General features: G+C 35.6%; 1 protein-coding gene across 1 annotated transcript in view; it reads left to right on the top strand.

Annotated features, from left to right (window-relative positions):
- CALCR (calcitonin receptor) overlaps positions 1-20,658 on the top strand; it is a 122,889-nt gene that overhangs the window by 61,472 nt on the left and 40,759 nt on the right. The window contains exons 3-6 of the mRNA XM_074340733.1: positions 6,252-6,331; positions 10,817-10,973; positions 12,707-12,817; positions 17,990-18,102. Of these exons, the coding sequence (XP_074196834.1) occupies positions 6,252-6,331; positions 10,817-10,973; positions 12,707-12,817; positions 17,990-18,102 (461 nt within the window). The remainder of the gene's footprint in view (positions 1-6,251; positions 6,332-10,816; positions 10,974-12,706; positions 12,818-17,989; positions 18,103-20,658) is intronic.

The raw sequence follows: 20,658 nt of genomic DNA, 5'->3' as shown, positions 1-20,658 counted from the left end.
TCAATCAACTAAGACAATACATAGGTTTTCTTGATAAACATTAGGTTCCCCCTATCTTTCCAAAGAATATCAGAACATTCCAGAATCTAAAGCCTGAAATTCAAGGGTGTATGTATTTCACTCCTGCAGCTGAGAACAGTGACTGAAGGAAGAACCCTGTGACTTGTCACCTTCCTACTATCAGTTAGTTCAGGTCCCAGGAAGACCTGCCGCTTATCAACCGAGCCCATTAACAACAGCACAGAAGCAGTGAATTTATGTTAGCATCCACTTGTATTGGAGAAGCTATTGCCAGTCAAGGTTAGAGATGAGTCATAGGTCCTGTTCAAGAAAACTCTTGGTCAATTCTGTTATTCCAATTAAGTTCATTAGCTTTGCATAAATTCTAGCTCTTACTTCTCTAGTGCATCCCTGAGCTAGTATCACTGAACGCTGACCACCAGGAGGCATGAGAAATGCAAGGAAATGTCACAGGAATGTGGTCAGATATTGGGAAAATATGAATAGGGAATATTTATGGATCGAGGTTACCAAGATGCCCCCAGACGCATCCTGAATTCACAGAACTTGGGCTGTGTGCGTCTCACTTATGATCCCATCTACATCCTAAAACCAAATCACATTCATTAAGATTTCTTTTTCGGTCTTCCTAATTAAATTTATGATTGGCTAAGTCTCGTTTTAGGCACCATAATTTCTTTATATATTTAATTTTTTAAAAGTGAACTGGCAAAGTGATTTATATGCAAGTTTCCTCACAAGGACTAAGACTTTTTAAATAAAACAGGTTGCAAAAATGTTCACTTCACCTGAAATATTAAATTGCCACATTGAAATTGACTTTGACACCAGCATTATAGGTAAAAGTCACCTAGAGCAGAGCCTTGAATATTAGCTGTTAGGGTCATGGTGGGAAACCACTGCTATGATGAAAACTACTTGCATTATCATGGCTGACGTTTAGAGATCCAGCTCAACTGCCCATCCATGATGTCATTAATTCCACTTAATCTCACTGTTTTTCAAGAGAATCCAGCTAATTTGACAGATCCTTTTGAATGGCTTACACAGCTATACAAAAAGAATACTTTCCAAGGCACTCAAATTTCAGGGAAATAGATCCTTAAATAATTTAATAGAAAGAAAATCTTCGTAATGATTAAATTACATTGGATGGTACTTTTCTCTGTTAGTAAATATATGCTACTGGAATAGGAAATACAGTGGCAAACATGTGTCTTGTAAGGTAAGGTTCTAGGTGAAATATCTTTGTGTGAAATCCCAGAAATGGTGAGAGGATTGGGAAACTTGTGTAAATAAGGGGGTACAGAAGGGTAGCTCCACTCAGGCACTCTTTCGTAGTGCATAATGACTCATAAGAGCAAGACAGTGCATTTGACTCAGTACATATTAGAGGAGTGAATTTATAAATACAATGAGTGCTCTCTGCCTCATTCCAGCCCACCTCCATTTCTGCAATTACAAACATACAGAGATACATGCACAATAAGCAGAAAGATTATGGGAGAGAAGAGGGAAATGGAGAACTCTAAGGCTAGTTTATAGCTAGTAAGCATTGGTATAATAGGGCCTGTGGTTAACAACCAGCAATTACTCTAACTGGCAGATGTTTAAGTAGCAACGATAGTTAAATATATTTAATAACACCACAGGTTGGTTATTCCTTTATTTAACCCATTTTACTCAGGTCTAGGCAACTTCTACACTAAGATATCCTTGATATCAGAACCAAACAGAATTCCTGAAGGTGATTAAGAAAAATTAAACTGGGCTGGAGGTTGAACTGTGGTCATGGGTTACTGATGTCCCAACTAGATCAAGTCTAGACTAGAGCTGAACCTTTTTTCTTTTAAAAGAGTGGTCACAGGGATGATATTTTGAAGAAAACAATGTGGAAAATGCTGTTTTCGTTTACTTCCTATTGGAGGGTCAAATAGCCCCAATATTTATTTAATGGCTATGTTGTCTCCCTCTGCAATATATATTTTTTGCATTTTCTTACAGTTCAACTTAGAGCCAATGTTGGCGTGGAAAGAACCCTTAATTATGGTCCAGTAGTCTAATTCTATAGATAATGAAATTGATGTCCAGAAAGGCGCAATAACATACTTGAGTCACGTAGTAAGTTTAAAGTTCTAGGAGTAGACTATGGATCCCTTATTCCTTAGCCCTGTATTTTTTTCCCAATTATTCTGCACTGACTTGTCTTCCCATATTCGCCATAGCTGATCTCAACAGAAGTGCTTATAAAAAACCCATAAACGTGCTAATTACAATCAGGTAAATTTCAGGTTTCCAATAGAAGACCCTGCTGACAATGGAAATTCCATTTGTCCAAAACAAATATATATATATACATATATATATGTATATGTATATATATATATGTGTATATATATGTGTGTGTGTGTATATATATATATATATATATATATATATATATATATATGTATAATGTATATATATCATGATTAAGGGCATAGACTGTGGAATTGGCCCACTTAGAGTTTCTTCAACATATCCAGTGATGACCACATCCTCATCTTTGCTCGTGCTGATCTTTTAGACTGGATTATTTTTCTCCCAATCTTTCCCATATTGAAGTTATATTTTTATCCAGAGATGGCATCAAAGCACATGTAATAAGTACACGATGTATTTTTAGTTAAATTGATTTGAACCAGTTTCTATCTCTCCTTTCCCTATCACGGGTACTATTGGAGATCCAATAATAGACAGAATCCACGAGGTTATGAAGCTCTTTCCTCAAATTAGTTTCAATTAGCCAGATTATCTATTAATAATGTCCATTTAAGTAATAGCACACTTTTGCACCTCACATGGTTCTGAACCATTTCTCCAAGATCTCAGTTTATTAATGTTGCCTAGCCAGCTGCATAAAGGCGATCTACCTGTTTCATTCAACAAATGTTTATTGAGCACTTATTATATCAGGTCATTGCTGTGAGTCAAAGAAAAAGCCTCATTCTTTTTGATATCACATCAGTTTTATTCTGCTTCACTTCTTATCTAGATTCCTACTTTTACATTTCATGCCAACCTGTTTACCAAAAACAGCTCCCCAATGCAGAGAGTGTCAGTTTTTACCAGCTAGACTTGGAGCCTGAATTTAGATAGGCATTTTAAACTCATGATGAGGAGCAGGAAGGCACTCTGTTTTGCTTAATGTGGCAACATAAATTGGGTTTATGACCGCATTATGCCTTGGCATATTAGTTACTGTAGTAATGAAGAATGATTTTCTAGTAGATTGTATAATCAAGTTGTTATCCAAACAGAAGGCATTGCTAAGGCAACAAACCAGCCTACCCTGTGGTTTCACTTACCTGCTCACGTGGACTATATAGCTACAGACATATTAAAATAGAACTGTCTTCAAAAGAAGTGCCAAATTTCAAATTTGAAACAGACTTTAGGTCTTGGATGACAAAAGCCCACAGCTGTTTTTATTTTTTATCTATTTTTTATAATTAAATTTATTGAGGTGACATTGGTTAATAAGATCATAGAGGTTTCAAGTGTACAATTCTATAATACGTCTATGTATTGCATTGTGTGGTAGAAGAGGGTAAAGGGGATCAAATACATGGTGACGCAAGGAGATTTGACTTTGGGAGGTGAACACAGCTACTTTTAGATAAGCAATGCCTGCCTCTTCTCTTTCCTACTCTTTGCCCACATCCCTCATCCTACTTCTTGTTTTCACAGCCAGCATACTAGAGGAGAGGTTCTTGAAAAATAATGCTCCAAAAAAGCAATCGCCTCTAAGATGCCTTTTATAACTTTGGGCTTTGTACCAAGGCTAGGGAATATTTAAGACCTCAGAAATTACACTTTTGCTCCATGGAGAAGAATAGAAAATTGTAAGTGAAAGGGCAGCTTTTTCTCATGACTTGCAGGCATAATTAACGATGGTGCTTGTTGCTATAGGAGGGTCCTGTGTTAAATTCCTACCATTTAAAGTTTGTAGGGAATCAGTGAATGAGGATACAATTACACTCATTTTAATATAGGAAATGGGTTGGAGAAATCAAGACGTGAGGAAGGGAGACTGGTTGTGAGGCTTTTACTAGGGTACTGTTGAGAACGTGGAGATAAGCACTAAGGTAGTGGTGAGCAGCGGACATATTTGAAAAGATACCAAATGCAGATAGATTTGGAGTACTGGAGACTACATGTTGGGCATGAGGAAGTGAGTGGAATCAAGATTGGTCCCTGGTATCTCATTTGAACAATGCATGGATAATTTTGCTAGTCACTGATTGACACGGAAATGCAAGGAATTGGATAGGGAAAATCATGCATTCAAATTTGTTACTGTTGTGGTGTGGAGAAGATGCAGTTGTAAACAATCACAGAGTTCTATGCTTCATTTAATTTATTAGACTACAAACCACCATCATATCAATAATAATAATAATCATGTGTAAGTGATTGTGTGAAATACAGAGGGATATAGATAGCTAAAACATAATTCTTATCTGAAAGGGGTTTAGCATCAGGTAAGAATGTTAGGTTGTATGTATACATAGATGAAAATTTATGGCAAACATACAATGTGCTAAAAGGGTGATTTGGTTAATAAATTTCCTAGGCACTCAAAACCTACTTTTCTAGCCTTATTTTTACTTCCTGAGAAGTTCTGAACTCCAGCTAAATTAAACTATTGTATTTCTTATTCTTTGGCTACTTCTAAATTTTCCAATCTCCATATTTGTTTTAATTTGCTTTCTCTGGCTATAGATCTTTGCTTTTCAAAATCCTATTTAGTTTTCAAATGACGTCAAAGTACAAATCCTGCCCTTTTCCTCCCAATCAGAAATTCTCTCTCTTTTATGAGGCGCGATATTTGTACAATTTTATTGAAGTTTTTAACCCAGTCTGTATTTAGCACATGCCTTATTCATGTTTACTCCCTCCCCTCCCCACAATGCTCAGTTTCTTATAAGGAAACGGTATCTCATGCAGCTCACCCATATTTGCACTCTTCATAATGAGTGCATTAGCTGTTAATACGTACATGTATGTGTTTTTAACTTACTATTAGACTTGAACTAAATCAGAAACAATGAATAACGATCAGCACATAAGATGACACTTGAAAATTATACTTAACATTCTCAATTTCCTGTCATACTGATATGTAAATTGAATACAACTTACTTTTTGGGGGACAAGTATATTCGGCATGCAGTGTAATGTTAACTCATGCCTAATAGAAATGTATAATCTATAAGTGATTTAGTAAATATAGTGTTAGATGCCATCATAACTACTTACCCCTAGTTGACATATTGTTTTCACACAAACCCCACTGATGAAAAGAAATATATATATATATGTAAAATAAAAGGGAAAAAATTTTTTTAAATATACACATACATATATGTCTGTATATATATACATGTGTACATATATACACATATATATGTATAAAATAAATATACACATACATATATATGTGTATATATGTATACATGTATATATATACATATATGTATGTGTATTTTTTTTTAATTTTTGCCCTTTATTATCTTTCCTTATGTAAAATTGTCTACAGAGTCATGAAAAACTGTTGATACTGTGACAAAGCAGTCTGTTTCTGACTATTGTGGTCTTGAGTAAGAATGGTGACCTGTTAGGTGGCATATTCAATCCTTGCTCTGGAAGAAATTTATTCTTAATAGCAAGTTGAAGCTTGAAGAAGAATTGGTAGGAAAGAAAAATACTCAGGACTCTCAATAAGACTCCTTAAATAAGTTGGTCTTTTGATTACCTAGAAGGCATGAGTATCAATCCTTTACAAATCACAGACTTTACTTGTTTGTGTCCAATGAGGTGATTTCTTTGTGGATGTTTCCAATGAAATTTTCAGCAGTTCTATGGATGCCACATGTTAATTGAAGTCCACAATGATTGCTCTTGATTGCTCTGAATTCTTTATTTTGGTCTTGATATATAAAGGTGGCTTCATAATATCTCAATAGGAGGATATTAGACAACAACCAGACAATAATCTTTCCTGGCTGAAAGGAAGCATTTTGAACATGCAGTTCCAAGCAGACTCTTCTTATTTACATGGATTTTATTTAGGAGGTCTTGGGACATTGATCCTCTTCAAGTCAAATGTAAAGACAAGAAAAGGCGTATAGTCAACATCAAAGCTATATTAATTTTAATGTCTTTCTCTTTTTTTTATATTTCTCTAGGAATTAGAAGGTCGTATGTCAAAACAAAAATGAAATTCACCCTTACTCGCTGGTGCTTCGTATTCTTCATCTTTCTAAATGTAAGTAAAACAAAATTAGTCTAAGTTATATTAATCAAGAATGCTGAAATATGGAGTCATGTTTTGAGTATGACTGAATGGACATTAATAAGGATAGATATTGTTCTCCAGAAGCCAAAACTAAGTTCCTCAAAACTATCATTTTCTTAATATTTTGTTAACAAATCCCCCTCTGAACTTACACTGATTTAGATTAGTGTTAGGTTTACCCAGAAATATGAACTTTGTTTTACAAAAATTTAGTGGTAATTCAAAACACCTCCTCATTGTCTTGAAAATTAACATTGAAAGTTAATAATGTCTTTGGATAAAATGTTTTTCACACTTGACATGTAGATTTGAGTCAGTTTCTGGGCTGCTATCTTTTTAAAACATCTGAAATCTTTCAGTCTTTATTGATTTTCAAATGTATTTCTTATCAAAAATTGACTAAGAATTTTAAGTCTTAATATACCACTGCCATTCCATAACTCTGCAGTCTTTAAAACCATGTCCACTTTATGTAATTTTATTTAGCAAGTAATCAGAACTACAATTGCCTTAGAAAACCTTACCAATGCCTATTTATTTGGGTCAACTTTGTTAACTATCATATCATTTTAATAGAACATGAAAGGAAGGTGAGTAAATTTTACATAAATAAATTTGGAGTTTTCTTGATCCTTATGCTCTCTACAACATCAGAACAACACTAGCCAATGAATTAGCTGCAGATACCGTTATACTCACCTAAAGCTTACTAGGGTTTTAGAATTTTCATTGTTCATTAATGTGTAGTCACAGGCTTACAAGTTTACATAAACTTTACGTCATTCGAAGGAAAATATTACTAACATTTCACAAGTGTTAATTTAATTTTAAAGAGAATCTTGTTTTGTAATGTTATACATCAAATAAACAGTTTATGGGAATAATTATTAACATAACTCTCTTGCATCTATTTGGATAATGAGTATACTTTATTTTATTATGTAAGGCTGTCATATTATCTTAATCTTTAGATTAAAGTACAGTATAATTTGCTAAAAGTAATCCAGTATTTGGAAATGCAGGTACCTTTATGCCATTGCAAATATAGTGAAAACATTTAAATAAGAAGTTGTAGAAACTATTAGAATATTTTATTTTGTCTGTACATGCTCAAGTCTTGTGTGTTATTCTACAGATGCAGAAATATTGGTATATTCTATTAATAAATTGATATTGTTATTTTCATAGCTCAAATGATTTCATTTCATAAAGTATATAATTATATTAGACATCGATAGAAGAAAAATTAAAGTAACTACCAGATATTATAGGACAGTTTGAGTATTTTTCATTATGAAGGATACAGATAATTTATGGTGTGTTAGAAAACTAAAGTAGGTCGTTTTTATTCAAAACTTTTACCTGATATGTATTAAAATTCAAAGACTGAAAGAATTGCACATTTGCATGAGCCATGGACAGAAATGTTTTATGGTTTGTGGGTATCTCTTTACTAGCAAACACAACTGCACAGGGCCCTTAAATGGTTTTGTATTTTCTCTGCTGTGACATACAGAAATTTGCTTCTCTGTCTATACTTGGATTATACATATGATTTGGAGGATTTGTCCATAAAACATTTTTGATCCATCAACTTTCTTCTATAACACTCATATGTTCCACATTGATAATCCTCAGAGAAAAGTAATTTTTTTAACAAAATGACATTGGTTTTAGTTACTCCAAAATGTCACTTCTTAGATACATTATTATGGAAAAAGTACTACCAGTATATTTATTCAATTCTACCAATCTGATTTCCAAAAGGACTTTAAAGCAGATATTCAAGTCACCACATTCCATTTGCTTCATCTACATTAATCAAAACCACACACTCACTTTCTCTCCGTTATCTGTGGTTAAAAAAAAAAAAAAAAAAAAGGCTTCAAACAGTGCTTAGCACACGGCAAGAACCCAAAAGATGCTAGTGATGAATGATGATAACAATGGCAACAAAAATGATGAAGACATAGAAAAACGAGGTACTTCTGAGAAGCATTTTGTTGTTGTTTACTTAGCTGTATTCCCCTGCTTGCTTGGAATTGATCATATATGCAGCAGTTTTGTTCTTTATCTACTGCTTAAGTAGAAAGCACATAGGACATCCACCAGGAGCATGATCCTACCCAGAAGAACCAAGGCTGACTCATTACAAGTTCTATTTTATCCTTTATTTTGAAAAGTATAAGTAACCGACACCTACAAATAATTCTAACATATACATTATCATTATTAAAGACGGTGACATGGAAATCCTGTTGCTTATATTTGTGGATCCTGAATTCACATTTCTTTTAGAATAGTTCTGTCTTTGGCAATCAATAGGAATTTCTCCCTTCAGTACAGTCACGTGGGTTCCATGGCAGAGGCAAACCATTTCTCCAAGTTCTGCAGAACAGCTCTGCAATCATTCTGTCTCCGTACTTCTAGAATCTAGCTGTAACACAAAAGCAGGCTGATCGTCTTACATCAATGTAGGACTTGCTGGCACCTCTAAAACATGTCCAAAGAGAACTTACCTTCTTCTTCATAGTAAGGTTTTTCTTTCCCAACTTCTCTTCTTTCTCAGGACTCTACTATTTTTTCCAGTTATATAAGCTAAAATATCTGGGCTATTTGACTATTACTATTCTCCATTCTTTATATTCAAATATGCCTTCACCTTCTTATTATTTATAAAAGTGCTAAGAGTTGCTCTTTCTTGTTCCATCACAAGGTGATCCAGTCCATACCTTCAGCTTCCTGGCTGGTCTTGCCAACTAATCAGTGGACATCTGATGACTACCACATGAATTTTACTGACACTCTCCTTTCACAGCCTTTACTGACCAAAAAGCTGCAAAATATCTTTATTTCATTATCATGTTTAATAATATTAGCTAAAATGTATTGAGCCTTTCATGGCCCACCACTTTGCATGTTTTCCCAGGACTTGTGTTACCTTATTTTCCTTGACTCCATTTCTTACTAACCCTCAAATATGCTCCCCTCTAAGCAGACGGTTTCCTTACCGTGCCTCACACTTGTCACTTCCTACCTCTGGAATGATATGCATTCCTTTCCCTCCATCCACAAAGCTTCCCTCTCCCTCTGCCTACACAGACAATACATATACTCAAGGTCCAATTCAAAGTCTACCTTGTCTCTGTAGCCGTCCCTGACTATTCTTGCTCCACGCTCTCTCCCCACTCTGAATTTGTACTGTGTTATGCACTGTACAACTTAACATTTAGTGAGATGCCATCTCATAGGACATGATGCCCCATCTATACAAAGATAGACTCTGGAAAGAAGTGCGGCTCTACCATGAGTAGCCTGGGACACATAGGTTGACTTAAAAAGGATGATTTTGTTTTAGAGACTGTGGGCAATAGAGAAAAATACATAACACTGTTTCTGCCATCAATATATATGGGAAAACGTTAATGTTAGAACAATTTAGACAGAATAAAGCCAAATAAAAGTGTGTTTCAACAGGTGTGATAGAGAGCAAGGAGCATTGTTAACTTTGGAAGAAGAAACGTCAGTGCGGCCTGAAGCTTACCAGTCTTCTCCAAAAAAGTCCCTATGCAGATAAAAAAACCACAAATTCAAGCATCACTAAAATACATAGCCACAAAGGAAATTGACATCTATATAAACACGACTTAGGACAATATATTAGCGAGTGGTATTTTTACACGCACACACACCAACTTTGATAAACAGGACCTATGATGGTTATGAGGATCAACTGAGACTGACAAAACTAATGCCAGCCTGTACTAAAAGTACAAAAGATCTAAGAGAAATATTCAAGATTTACATTGATTTTTTGGCAATGAAAATGAATTACCCTGTATAGGTCATCTGCTGATGAAACCAATTAAAGCAATTAAGGCTAATTATTCAAAGCAGAATATCTCAGAACAGATTTGTTTACTCTAAAGGAATAAATGGGGTAAATTTTTGGCACTGTGCACAGTCTCAGAACAAATAAAAATCAGCTGAAGAAGTCCAATAAAAAGAATTTATTTAGTACACAAATAGATCTATTTTTAATAACAAGAGCCATAATTCTTAGGCATTCCAAAGAAGGCAAAGTTGATGTAATATTACTATTCTTTGGAAATCAGGTTATTTTCTTTATTTACATCTAAACTTTACAGTGATAATAAAATTAAAAATCATATAATAAAGAGATGCATGAGTTTGTGTGGGTGCTATATATTTTTAATAGTGAATGGAATAAATGCAAATATAAAATTTGTAGGAAGAATTTGCAGATGAAATGTGAACACTTATTAGTTATAAAGCAAAAATATTCTACATGGAGACTATACATAATTGTTGCTTATAGAAAGAAAAATAAATGTCTTCAAACTTTTTATTATTTCATATATATATATATATATATATATATATATATATCCATCCTTACTCTCTATAAGTAACTGATTTTTGTTTTTAATACAGCACCCAACCCCAGTCCTTCCGTCCACTGCAAATGACTCCATTCCTCCAGGACTAGAGTCGGAGCCATTTCTGTATGTCGTGGGACGAAGGAAAATGATGGATGCACAGCTCAAATGCTATAACCGAATGCAACAGTTACCCCCATACCAGGGACAAGGTAAATAGAATGATGTATATAAACGTGTGTTTCAAACATCATTGAAGGTTTATTTTCTTCCATGAGTAAATATGTGTTAACTAATTTTAATTTAACATGCCAGCAGTTTTAACAGTGATTTTCATACCATAGTATATATGTGAATTTCATGCAGCATACATGCATAGTTTCTTTGCTCAAGTTCAGCCAAAGACTTTCGGGCTAACATTTGCACTTATGACAAAATTACCACAAAAACTCAGTATTCACACGTGGCAAGCAGGAACAATACAGGACTAAGTGAGGGAGAGGAATTGGAAAATGACAGGAAGGAAATTGGAAAATGGTGGGCCAAGAACTTGCCTCAGGTGGAACCTGTCAAAACCTTGTCTTGTTTGGGTTTAATTAGGTACTATCTTTCCTTAGCTGTCAATTTGTTGGCAACTCATACTATTCCTTCTTCTTTTCTACCTCCAATTCCCAGAGGAGTTAGAAAAAGGTATCGCCTAGGCAGACATTGTTTATCTATTGGCTTCTCTATAGTGCTCTATGTGATTGCCCAAATATTCTCAGGGCCAAGCATATTGTTAGCTATAAAGTGCCCAGAGGAAAACAAAAGGGAGGGTGCGATGGCCAAGCATTGCTACATCTATTTTAATTCTCTCCCCTGTCCCCTAAATCATTTGACAAGACCCAACAAGATCTTGTATACCCTTGTATATTCTAAGACAACACTCTTGGTAGAGGGAAAAATTGGTAAATATACTCTATTACTATACATAGTTTGCCTTCAAATAGTTAAAGTTTTAATCTGTATTTCCCATTTTTAGCATTTTTCTTTGAACAAAAAACTAAGTCAATTGGATGATAGATGTATGTTATTTTTCTGTCTGCAGTAGTTTCAATGTTTTTTAAGAACCTGAAGAGGCATTATATGCAACTTACCCCCTAAAGAAACCATTTCTCTGAAGCAAATGGAACAGTAGAAACAAAAAAAAACACAGTATTTTCAGAGACAAAGTGAGTGCAGTCACCTTCACTTTGGTCTTAGCTATCTTAGGAGTCTGAACTTTTTGCTATTAATCATTATTTAAAACTTTATTTTATCTCTTTATAGAGATAAATCTTCATGTTTTAGGGAGGTTTAATTTTTGAAAGTAGTGAGAAATCACTTGGAGCCATCGTTGATGAATACATAAAGTGATTACACTGAGCATTATTTTAGCCAGTAATAAAGCGTGATTCTAAAGTACTAAGACTGTTTATATATGTGATCCAACTGGCTGCAAATGCATCTTCAATAGGAATTTTGAATAACTGCATCACCCTTGGATTAAGACTAGAACCACCCTAGGCAACCCCTTTGAAGATTAGTGGTTAGTAGGATATATATGCTTCAAAGCCACATAGCTTTTTTTCAAAGCAAGCCCTTTTCTCAAGGGTTATATTGCATATACTTTCACAAGAGATCTCTTGTAGCAAGCACTTCTGGAGAGATTTTAAACAAAAGATTTTGAAGAAAAGATTCCATGCAAAAGATGTGTGTCTATGAGGAACAAACGCAGAGAACCTTACAAACATGTGAATTCCATTAGTACTCAGTTAAGCATTTAATGCCTTTATTTTGTTGCCATTGCTGTTTTTAATATTTCAATATTGAAGTAGAGAGCCCCAGAATAACTGTCTCTTCACCATTAAATACTGCTGAGGATTCTGCAGTTTATGACAATGTTAATTTCTTTCTAAATGTCCAGGTCCATTTTGCAACCGTACCTGGGATGGATGGCTGTGCTGGGATGACACACCGGCTGGAGTAGTGACCCAACAGCACTGCCCAGATTATTTTCCCGACTTTGATCCAATAGGTAGAATATTTATTTTTATTTTATATTTTGCTATGAAGCTGTTAGAGTTTTCATGGTTCTGGAAAGAATATCAGATATAAGATAGACCTACCTAATCATCCTCTACACATTTTGGTATGTGCTGAAGCATTTCCATAAATGAAATACCCAGTTGCACAAGTATTACAAGCTATCCTTATTTTTAAGTCACATTGCTGCTCAGTTGTGCACACGGGTCATAAAGCCGATTATATTTTGAGTAAAAATTAACAATTTACATAGGAAAAAACATAATATATGTAGGGTTCAGTACTATCTGGGGTTTCAGGCATCCACTGGGGGTGTTGGAACATATGCCCTGTGGATAAGGGGGGCTCCTGGGTCTCATTTTATATTCACACAATATTTGACATAAAACCACAAGTGAACCCAAGCCTCCTGAGCTCTTACCTAACCCTCTCTGTATAAGGAAGTACAATAGTCTTGGAAAAGCATTTTAAAAAAACAGTCTTTCTAAATCTCCGTACAAATTTGTGCAGACTGAATACTTTTAGAACTTTTAGGGATGGCATGTTTTTTTCCTCAGGCCTCAATCTAGTCACACTGACGTGGTTGGAAGTTGAGCTAGATGCTTAGACAGAATACCAAGTGCAAAGTGGAGTAAGAAGCTAGGGAGCTGAAGTTATATATCTTAGACCTGTCAGATATCCAAATAGATGGGCGTTTCTGGAATCCAAGACGTTCAGTGGTTAGGGGTCAGGAGGAATGCAGAGGAATGAGGAGGCAGATGAGGTTGGCTAACAGCCTCCATCTAGAAACTAGAACATGGGAGTGGAGAATGGGATTGGGGTGGTGCGAATAGTAAGTGAGTGATTCTCAACTTGGCTAAGAAGCTGGGGAACTTTAAAAAATCCTAATGCCTTGTACCACCTCAAACAATCTGATTTAATTAGTTTGGAGTACAGGCGGGGGATCAGGATTTTTAAATGTTCTGCTTGTGACTAAATATGCAGCCAAGATGAAAATGTGTTAAACAATTAAGAAAGTGGCCAGTACAGAGGAAGTTCAACCAGTGTGTTAAGCAGCTGTACCAGCGGGAGGCAGAGCCTACTGTGTTTCCCCAAAAACAAGACCTAGCTGGACAATCAGCTCTAATGCGTCTTTTGAAGCAAAACTTAATATAAGACCCGGTCTTATTTTACTATAAAAAGAATGAGTGAATTAACAGTACTGAAATATATATAATATTATATAATATTATATAAGACCAGGTCTTATATAATATTATAATATAATAAATATAATACCGGGTCTTATATTCATTTTTGCTCCAAAAGACGCATTAGAGCTGATTGTCTGGCTTGGTCTTATTTTTGGGGAAACATGGTAGTATCAGATGAGGTACAGGCCATGGAGGAAGGGGGTCCCAGAGGAGTGAAAGGTAGTAGCCACTCATCTCCAGAAACTGTGGGTGTCAGGGCCCGAAATTTCTGTCCCAAGGAACTAGATAGAAAACAGATTGCACTGAACTGTATTTGGGATAAGATACTGAAGAGGGAACTTAAATCTTAGTTATAAAGGAGGCCCAGATACTGAAAGTTAAGTGGGTCCAGCTAGAGACACAGTAAGTCCCTGTTAAGGGGTGAGATTTGTTCCTGTTAGTACAGCGAGCCTGAGCCTGCAGAGGGTGTTTAAGGGGCTCTAGATGTTGAAACTGGCTGGCTGTGGGAACAGGGCCCCAGGCAAGCAGGTCATTCCTCCTCAAGCTCTGTATCTCTTCTAAAAAGATGTGCTATAACAGAGCACAGTAATCCCTCCACACCTCACAGAGGTCATCCTTCTTCCTTCAGTGTCCTTTAGGGAATGGTGCCATGGAAGAGAGACCATCCAATCATGGAAGGGAATAGCAGGGTCCTGACAAAGGAGGATGTTCTTTGAATTATCTGGTCTGGACTAGAAATAGCATTTTGAAAAGAGGAATTAGTGTTTGTTTTGTGCTTAACAGACTATGGAAAATCAACCTGGACTTTCAGTTTTTTTCAAGAGTTTCTACCATATTTCAGGGTCAACCAGCCCATCCAGTTATTCTCATTCACTGACAATGAACAACAAGAGGTTATTCATTGCCCATAGACTGAAAATGAGGACATCAATTAAGATAGAGAACAGCCATCAGATGGTAAATGTAGGCAACAAAGTTTCTGGAATCCAGATTAGAGCAGAGAAATTAGTCTATCCCTAAGACAATGTTTGGGAGATGCTTTTTGTGCTTTCTTCAAGGATGAGATCCTAAATTCTACCCCAGTGAGATAGTGATACTGGAAATGGGATTATAGGGGACCACTTTTAAAACCAGTTCAGGCCAGCCACTTCTGGGAATTCTCACTTTGATAGAAAAGTTGGGATAAGAAGAGAGAAAGGGCTTAATCCTGTGCCCTGCTCAGTACTACATCCCTGTAAACTCTAACTAAATGCTATTGGATGGTAATCCTTCAAGTCTTTACTGAGTCTTCCCAATTAATGATGCTTAATTAATCTTGATTTGACAACTACATTAGAGGTAACTTGACTGGCACAAAGAGCTATTCTGCAATTGAGGCTACAAGGCCAGTTCCAAAGTAGTAATGAGCTCTTGCCAAAGTGACTATAATTATTGACTAAAAGGCAAGTTTTGGATCAACAAAACAGGGATTTCCAGGCAGAGACCCATTTTTTCAGCCAAGCTTTTAGATTGAACTGTCTCAGCTGGGGGACAAATCCACTTCAAAAGAAAAGCACATCTTAAAAAATACCTATCTCTAACAAACAAATTCTCTAGGATTTTACCATTGACTCAAAACTATATCTTGATGATACACAAAACAATTTAATGAAATGACAGAGATTTCATTTTGGACAAAATGCTTGGTAAAAGAGTGAATGAATGAATTAACAGTACTGAAATTCAAAAGAGGCCAATAGTCTGAAGGAATAATGCTAGAGTGTAAAAAGCAAATTTAATAAGGAAATATTTAAGGCCCTGCCTTTGAAGTCAAACATTCCATCAACATTAACAACACAGAGCTAATATGCTTTAGGACAATGATTGTCAACCCTGATAACCCTTTGGAATTAATGATCTTTTTTAAAAAATGCTGATTCTTGGTACATCTCCAGATCAATCGAATTTGAATCTCTGAAAATTGGTCCTAAGAATCTGTAAAGCTCCCCCACGTGAATCTAGTGTGAGGGAAGGATGCTGTCCGTCATGGTGCAGGCCAATCGTAGAATATTTTAACAGGAAACACCACTATCTGAGCACATGCAGGGAGGCTCCAGGCTGTGAGGGAACAGCAAGCTGCGTGGTGTGAGTCCATGGGAGGTTTGCTTTGAAAAGGGAAAGTCAAAATAGACATATTCTTTTTTCAAATATTGAAAGACTTGCCAGGTGGAAGAGGACTCATTCTTGATAGCTGCAACAGTTAGAACAGGAAATGCCTAGATCCAGACTTTAGTTACATCAAAACAAAACAATAATATTTCCAACAGTCCTATCCACGATTGGAATGTCTTCAGGAGGAAAGTCTCTCCTCCATATAATTCATTTTGCCATACATAGCTACATAAGTTTGTTAAAACCAAATTATGTTTATTTTGATAAAGCAAAAACTACTTTCTGACAATCAAATCAGATCTCAGTGATATTTCAGCCAAGTATTTTTTAAATATGGATTGCTTCCTTAGCCCTTAAGCAATGATGGTGTCTTCCAAATATTAGTATATGATTCTGACTTCCACATCCCTGCACTGGAAAAAAAAAAAAAGGCCACATATAAAAGGTCCTTGCCTAAACCAAGGAAGCAAAATGCTTCAAAAATATTTTCCCTAAGAAATTATCAAAAATCAAAACTGGGCGTGGGTTCCAAATACACTGGTAAAATCTCTGCATATTATACCAATTCACGGCTGTTATCTGATCTCTGAGGCAATAAACACATTGCAGAGGTACTTTGGAAAACTAGAGAAAGTTTGAATAATTCAGATTAAATTTGGCAAGTGTGTTCATTTTAATGTTTACTTGTTCATAATTTCCATTTTATTTAATTCAATATATTTTTTCTTCCAAATGTGTAGCTTAGTTGGGTTAGAATTTAAATACTATCTTGTAGTCAAACAAAATTATTGTTGCTTCTTTGGGTCACTGGAGCAAAGTATAAAGAGCTTTGCCACAAGACCATAAGGTTAAATGCAGAGCTTACTAGCCCTGCCATAGCTTTGGAATCAAGTAGACCTGGATTTATTCCCTAGCCTCACTACTTGATAGTTATAGCAGGGGGATTTACTTAACTTCTCTGAGCCTCAGTTTCCTCATATGTTGAATGGGACAGCCACCTTAAGCGGTCATTATTAACATTTAAGGAGATAATTCTGCAAAGTGCTTATTAGCACAGTGCCTGGCCCATAGCAAACGCAGAGATTTTTAATATGTCAATCCAACTGAATCAATGGATTTCACCATCACCTAAGAGATGATTTAAAAGTAGGGAAAGCTAAATCTATGAATCCCTAATACATTCTCCGTGAGACGAAGAGAAATAATTTAAATGAAATCCTTTTGAAAGGCATATCAATCACCTCTTGATATATCCCTTAGTTTTGGACTTCTTTGTTCTATTGAATTTAACCATGTGAAATTGCCAGTATTTGACCATTTGACCCACAAAAACTGAAGTTTCATGCAGTCAAACTAATAAATAAATATTGTAGATAAATTAAGAAAAGTATGCTCTTGCTCTTTTCACATAGTTCTACCTAAAATCAGAAGCTTAATGTTAAAAAATATGAGGTAGAGTGTAAGATAGCACTTTGGAGTCTGACAGACCTGGGATTAAATCCTGGCTCACCCCCTATCTATGGACTTTTCCAACTTCATAACCTTTCTCACTGTTTGCATCCTGTTGTAAATGGAGATAGCAATGTCTGCTTTTCACAGCTTTGCTGAAGATAAAATGAGACAACGCATATTAAAACATCTTGTATAATGAAAACATCTGTATAATCTATTACATTCATGGTAGTTTCTCTTACTGATATTCACGTTTAAGTTCTATAAAGTGATTAACACTTTGGAATGGTTTTTAAGCCTTAATTTGTTATTTTTCCTTCTTGGTATTTTGAAATAGTAATACAATATTTGTTATGTTTCATTAACAGAAAAGGTTACAAAATACTGTGATGAAAACGGGTTTTGGTATAAACATCCTGAGAGCAATAAAACCTGGTCTAACTATAGTATGTGTAATGCTTTCACTCCTGATAAAGTGAAGGTAGGTTCCATTTCCAATTTCAATATTTGGTGAGAATGCCGTTATTTACACATGGAAAAGTATGCATCACTGTAAAATACCTGCTACCAAGAAGCTAACCTTTATTATAGAAGGAAATCAGATGATAACTTCTAAGTCCTAGGAAGTCTTTGAAGTGGCATTAGAGAAAACGACATTTTACTTCTTGGTTGGCACTCAGTGTCAATGAGAGTTTCATGAGTATGTGGAATCAGGCCATTTACGTCAAGGGGAATAGGGTCCATGGAACAGATGATGGGATTCTCTACAATGCCAGTTATTAGGCAGATTTCCAGGGCCTCTTTAAGATCTCTCTTTGCATGGAAGAGTTCCAAAATGACAAATTTTTCCTTAAGTCACAAGCTAACACTTACCTCCCTCCCTGCCCCGAGATGTCCATGATAGTTTTATCGTCAGGCCTTAAAGTGGAGAAGCTCCTTATAGTGGAGCTTCTCATTAGCCTGTTGATAAAGGTGTGGCTGTTTAGGTTATTTTCAGTAGAAGTCCATCCTGTACTTGTCCTTATTTGCTGTTAAATATTTTTGATATCTCTGCTTAGAAACATTTAAGTCATGGAAAAAATCCCAGATACCTGCACTTCTTCAGATGCACCAGAAATCTGAAAAGATCACTAAGCCCACGACCAGGCAGCCTCCTGTCTCACTGGGAGAAATAGTTGGTCATGGTTCAACCACACCGGGCATCTCTGAGCAACCCTGGTGGCTGCAACAAAAACCTATTGTTTCCTTCAAAGATAGGAAGATATGCTTCCTGATTACTAAGTTGGAAGCTAAAAGCATATCAGAAGCTATAGGAGTATAGAAAATTTTCTTGTTATTAATAACAAAACAAACAACAACCCCAAACAAACAAGATAAATAACTAAGAGACTAGTTGTGAGAGGGACACCTTGTCACAGGTACAGGCGGAAGGCACCAAAGCCAGTTACCTCTTCACAAATGTCTTAGTTACCCCTGAGACTCAGATGCATGTCTACATCCTAATGGAGAGCTATTTTCTTAATAAGGTCAGGTTGAAATGACATGTCACTGTGTAAGGAATTTCCTGAATGAGTGCTGATTATGATTTTACAGGAAGAAAAAGTTATAATTCCATTAACTGACTTGTTATAAAAAGTGCAGATCCAAATAAATAATTCTCAGTGCTGCCATATTTGACATTCTCACATACTCTGGCCACATCTGAAAAGAAAGTAAAGTACTTTCAGAATAAACATTCCCCTCTAGGCACCTAACATAATGCTTGAAATTATTTGCACAAATCTTCCATTTGTATAGAGGCAATTTTTTTTGATGAAAGAATTTATCAAACAACAACAACAACAAAAACCAGTCTTAAGAATGACACAAGAATGGTAACTAAATTATGAGCTGTAGGTTTAATCTTACACATTCAGAAGAATAAATGTTTTTAAAGTATTGTAGAGGCAACTGAAGGAAAATGAACTAAGTTATATGAAGTTTTCTTAGAAACAAAATATGCAGAAAGAAAAATAAAATACGGACAGAGGATAAAGGTGTGGATTTATATCAAAATCAAAAATAGTATTTTAAATGAAAAAGGAATTTCGAATGGTGAACTATTTAAAGGAAGGACTTTTAGAAATGCCACTCCTGGTTTTTTGGCTAGTGGTGACATTAGAAAAATAGCCAGAAAATGAATTCCTGGGAGAAAAGACTGGAACTGAGTGTTTTCTTGCAAAGATTCTTGAATACTTCCTAAGTAGGGATCTATAAGCTATTTTGAAGTTTTTATCAGCTCTAGATATAGACCAACTATTCAAACTTTATTATCATTACCTGCAAGGATAAAAAGGACTGTTAGGAGAATAGCAGCAATAATGAAAATGGCAAACAATGTGTAAATGCCTGGTCAAATGGTGCAACAGGCACAATGCAGAAGTTGATTAGTTCATTTGAAATTCTAAGGCCTAGAAAGGCAATATTTCTATCCAGCAATAATGCAAATAACCAAACAAAGGACTATGCACGCTTTGAGAGCGTTTTAGCAGGATTAACACTTTCATCTCAGACCTTCACAGGGAACTTGACAAGAATCAAAATGTTCAAGGGTAATGACTTATACATAAATGCCACATTTCTCCCAGGAATTCAAAGAACTTCATAGAAATTATCCAACTTATCTACACTATATTTGCTTTCATGCCAGGACCCACTAAACTATGAAAGAAACTTAAGACCAGAAGTCGAGACTGTTGTCCTCATTTCAAGTCATTGGCTCTCTCTGAGACTCCGTTGTTTTTTTTCCATCCATCCAATGACTATTGCAGTTTCTTTCTATCCCCCAAAACATAGAATAAGGGTAACCAACTCTGAAAACAAGTTATATGTTTGGGGGATGGTACCCTTCAACAAATAGAGAAAAAATCCTCCACTTACTATCCGAGGAGTGCCAAAGGTCCACCTGCCCCCAAATATTTCTCCCACAGTCATCATAAACATAAAAGGTGACATTGGAAAATATAACACTGTGAGGGTAAAATAAGTAAATGATTTA

Source organism: Rhinolophus sinicus, linkage group LG09 (assembly GCF_036562045.2).
Source record: "Rhinolophus sinicus isolate RSC01 linkage group LG09, ASM3656204v1, whole genome shotgun sequence".
Classification (NCBI taxonomy): Eukaryota; Metazoa; Chordata; class Mammalia; order Chiroptera; family Rhinolophidae; genus Rhinolophus; species Rhinolophus sinicus.
The sequence above is the reverse complement of the archived record's forward strand: the minus strand, read 5'-3'. Positions and strand labels throughout refer to the sequence as shown.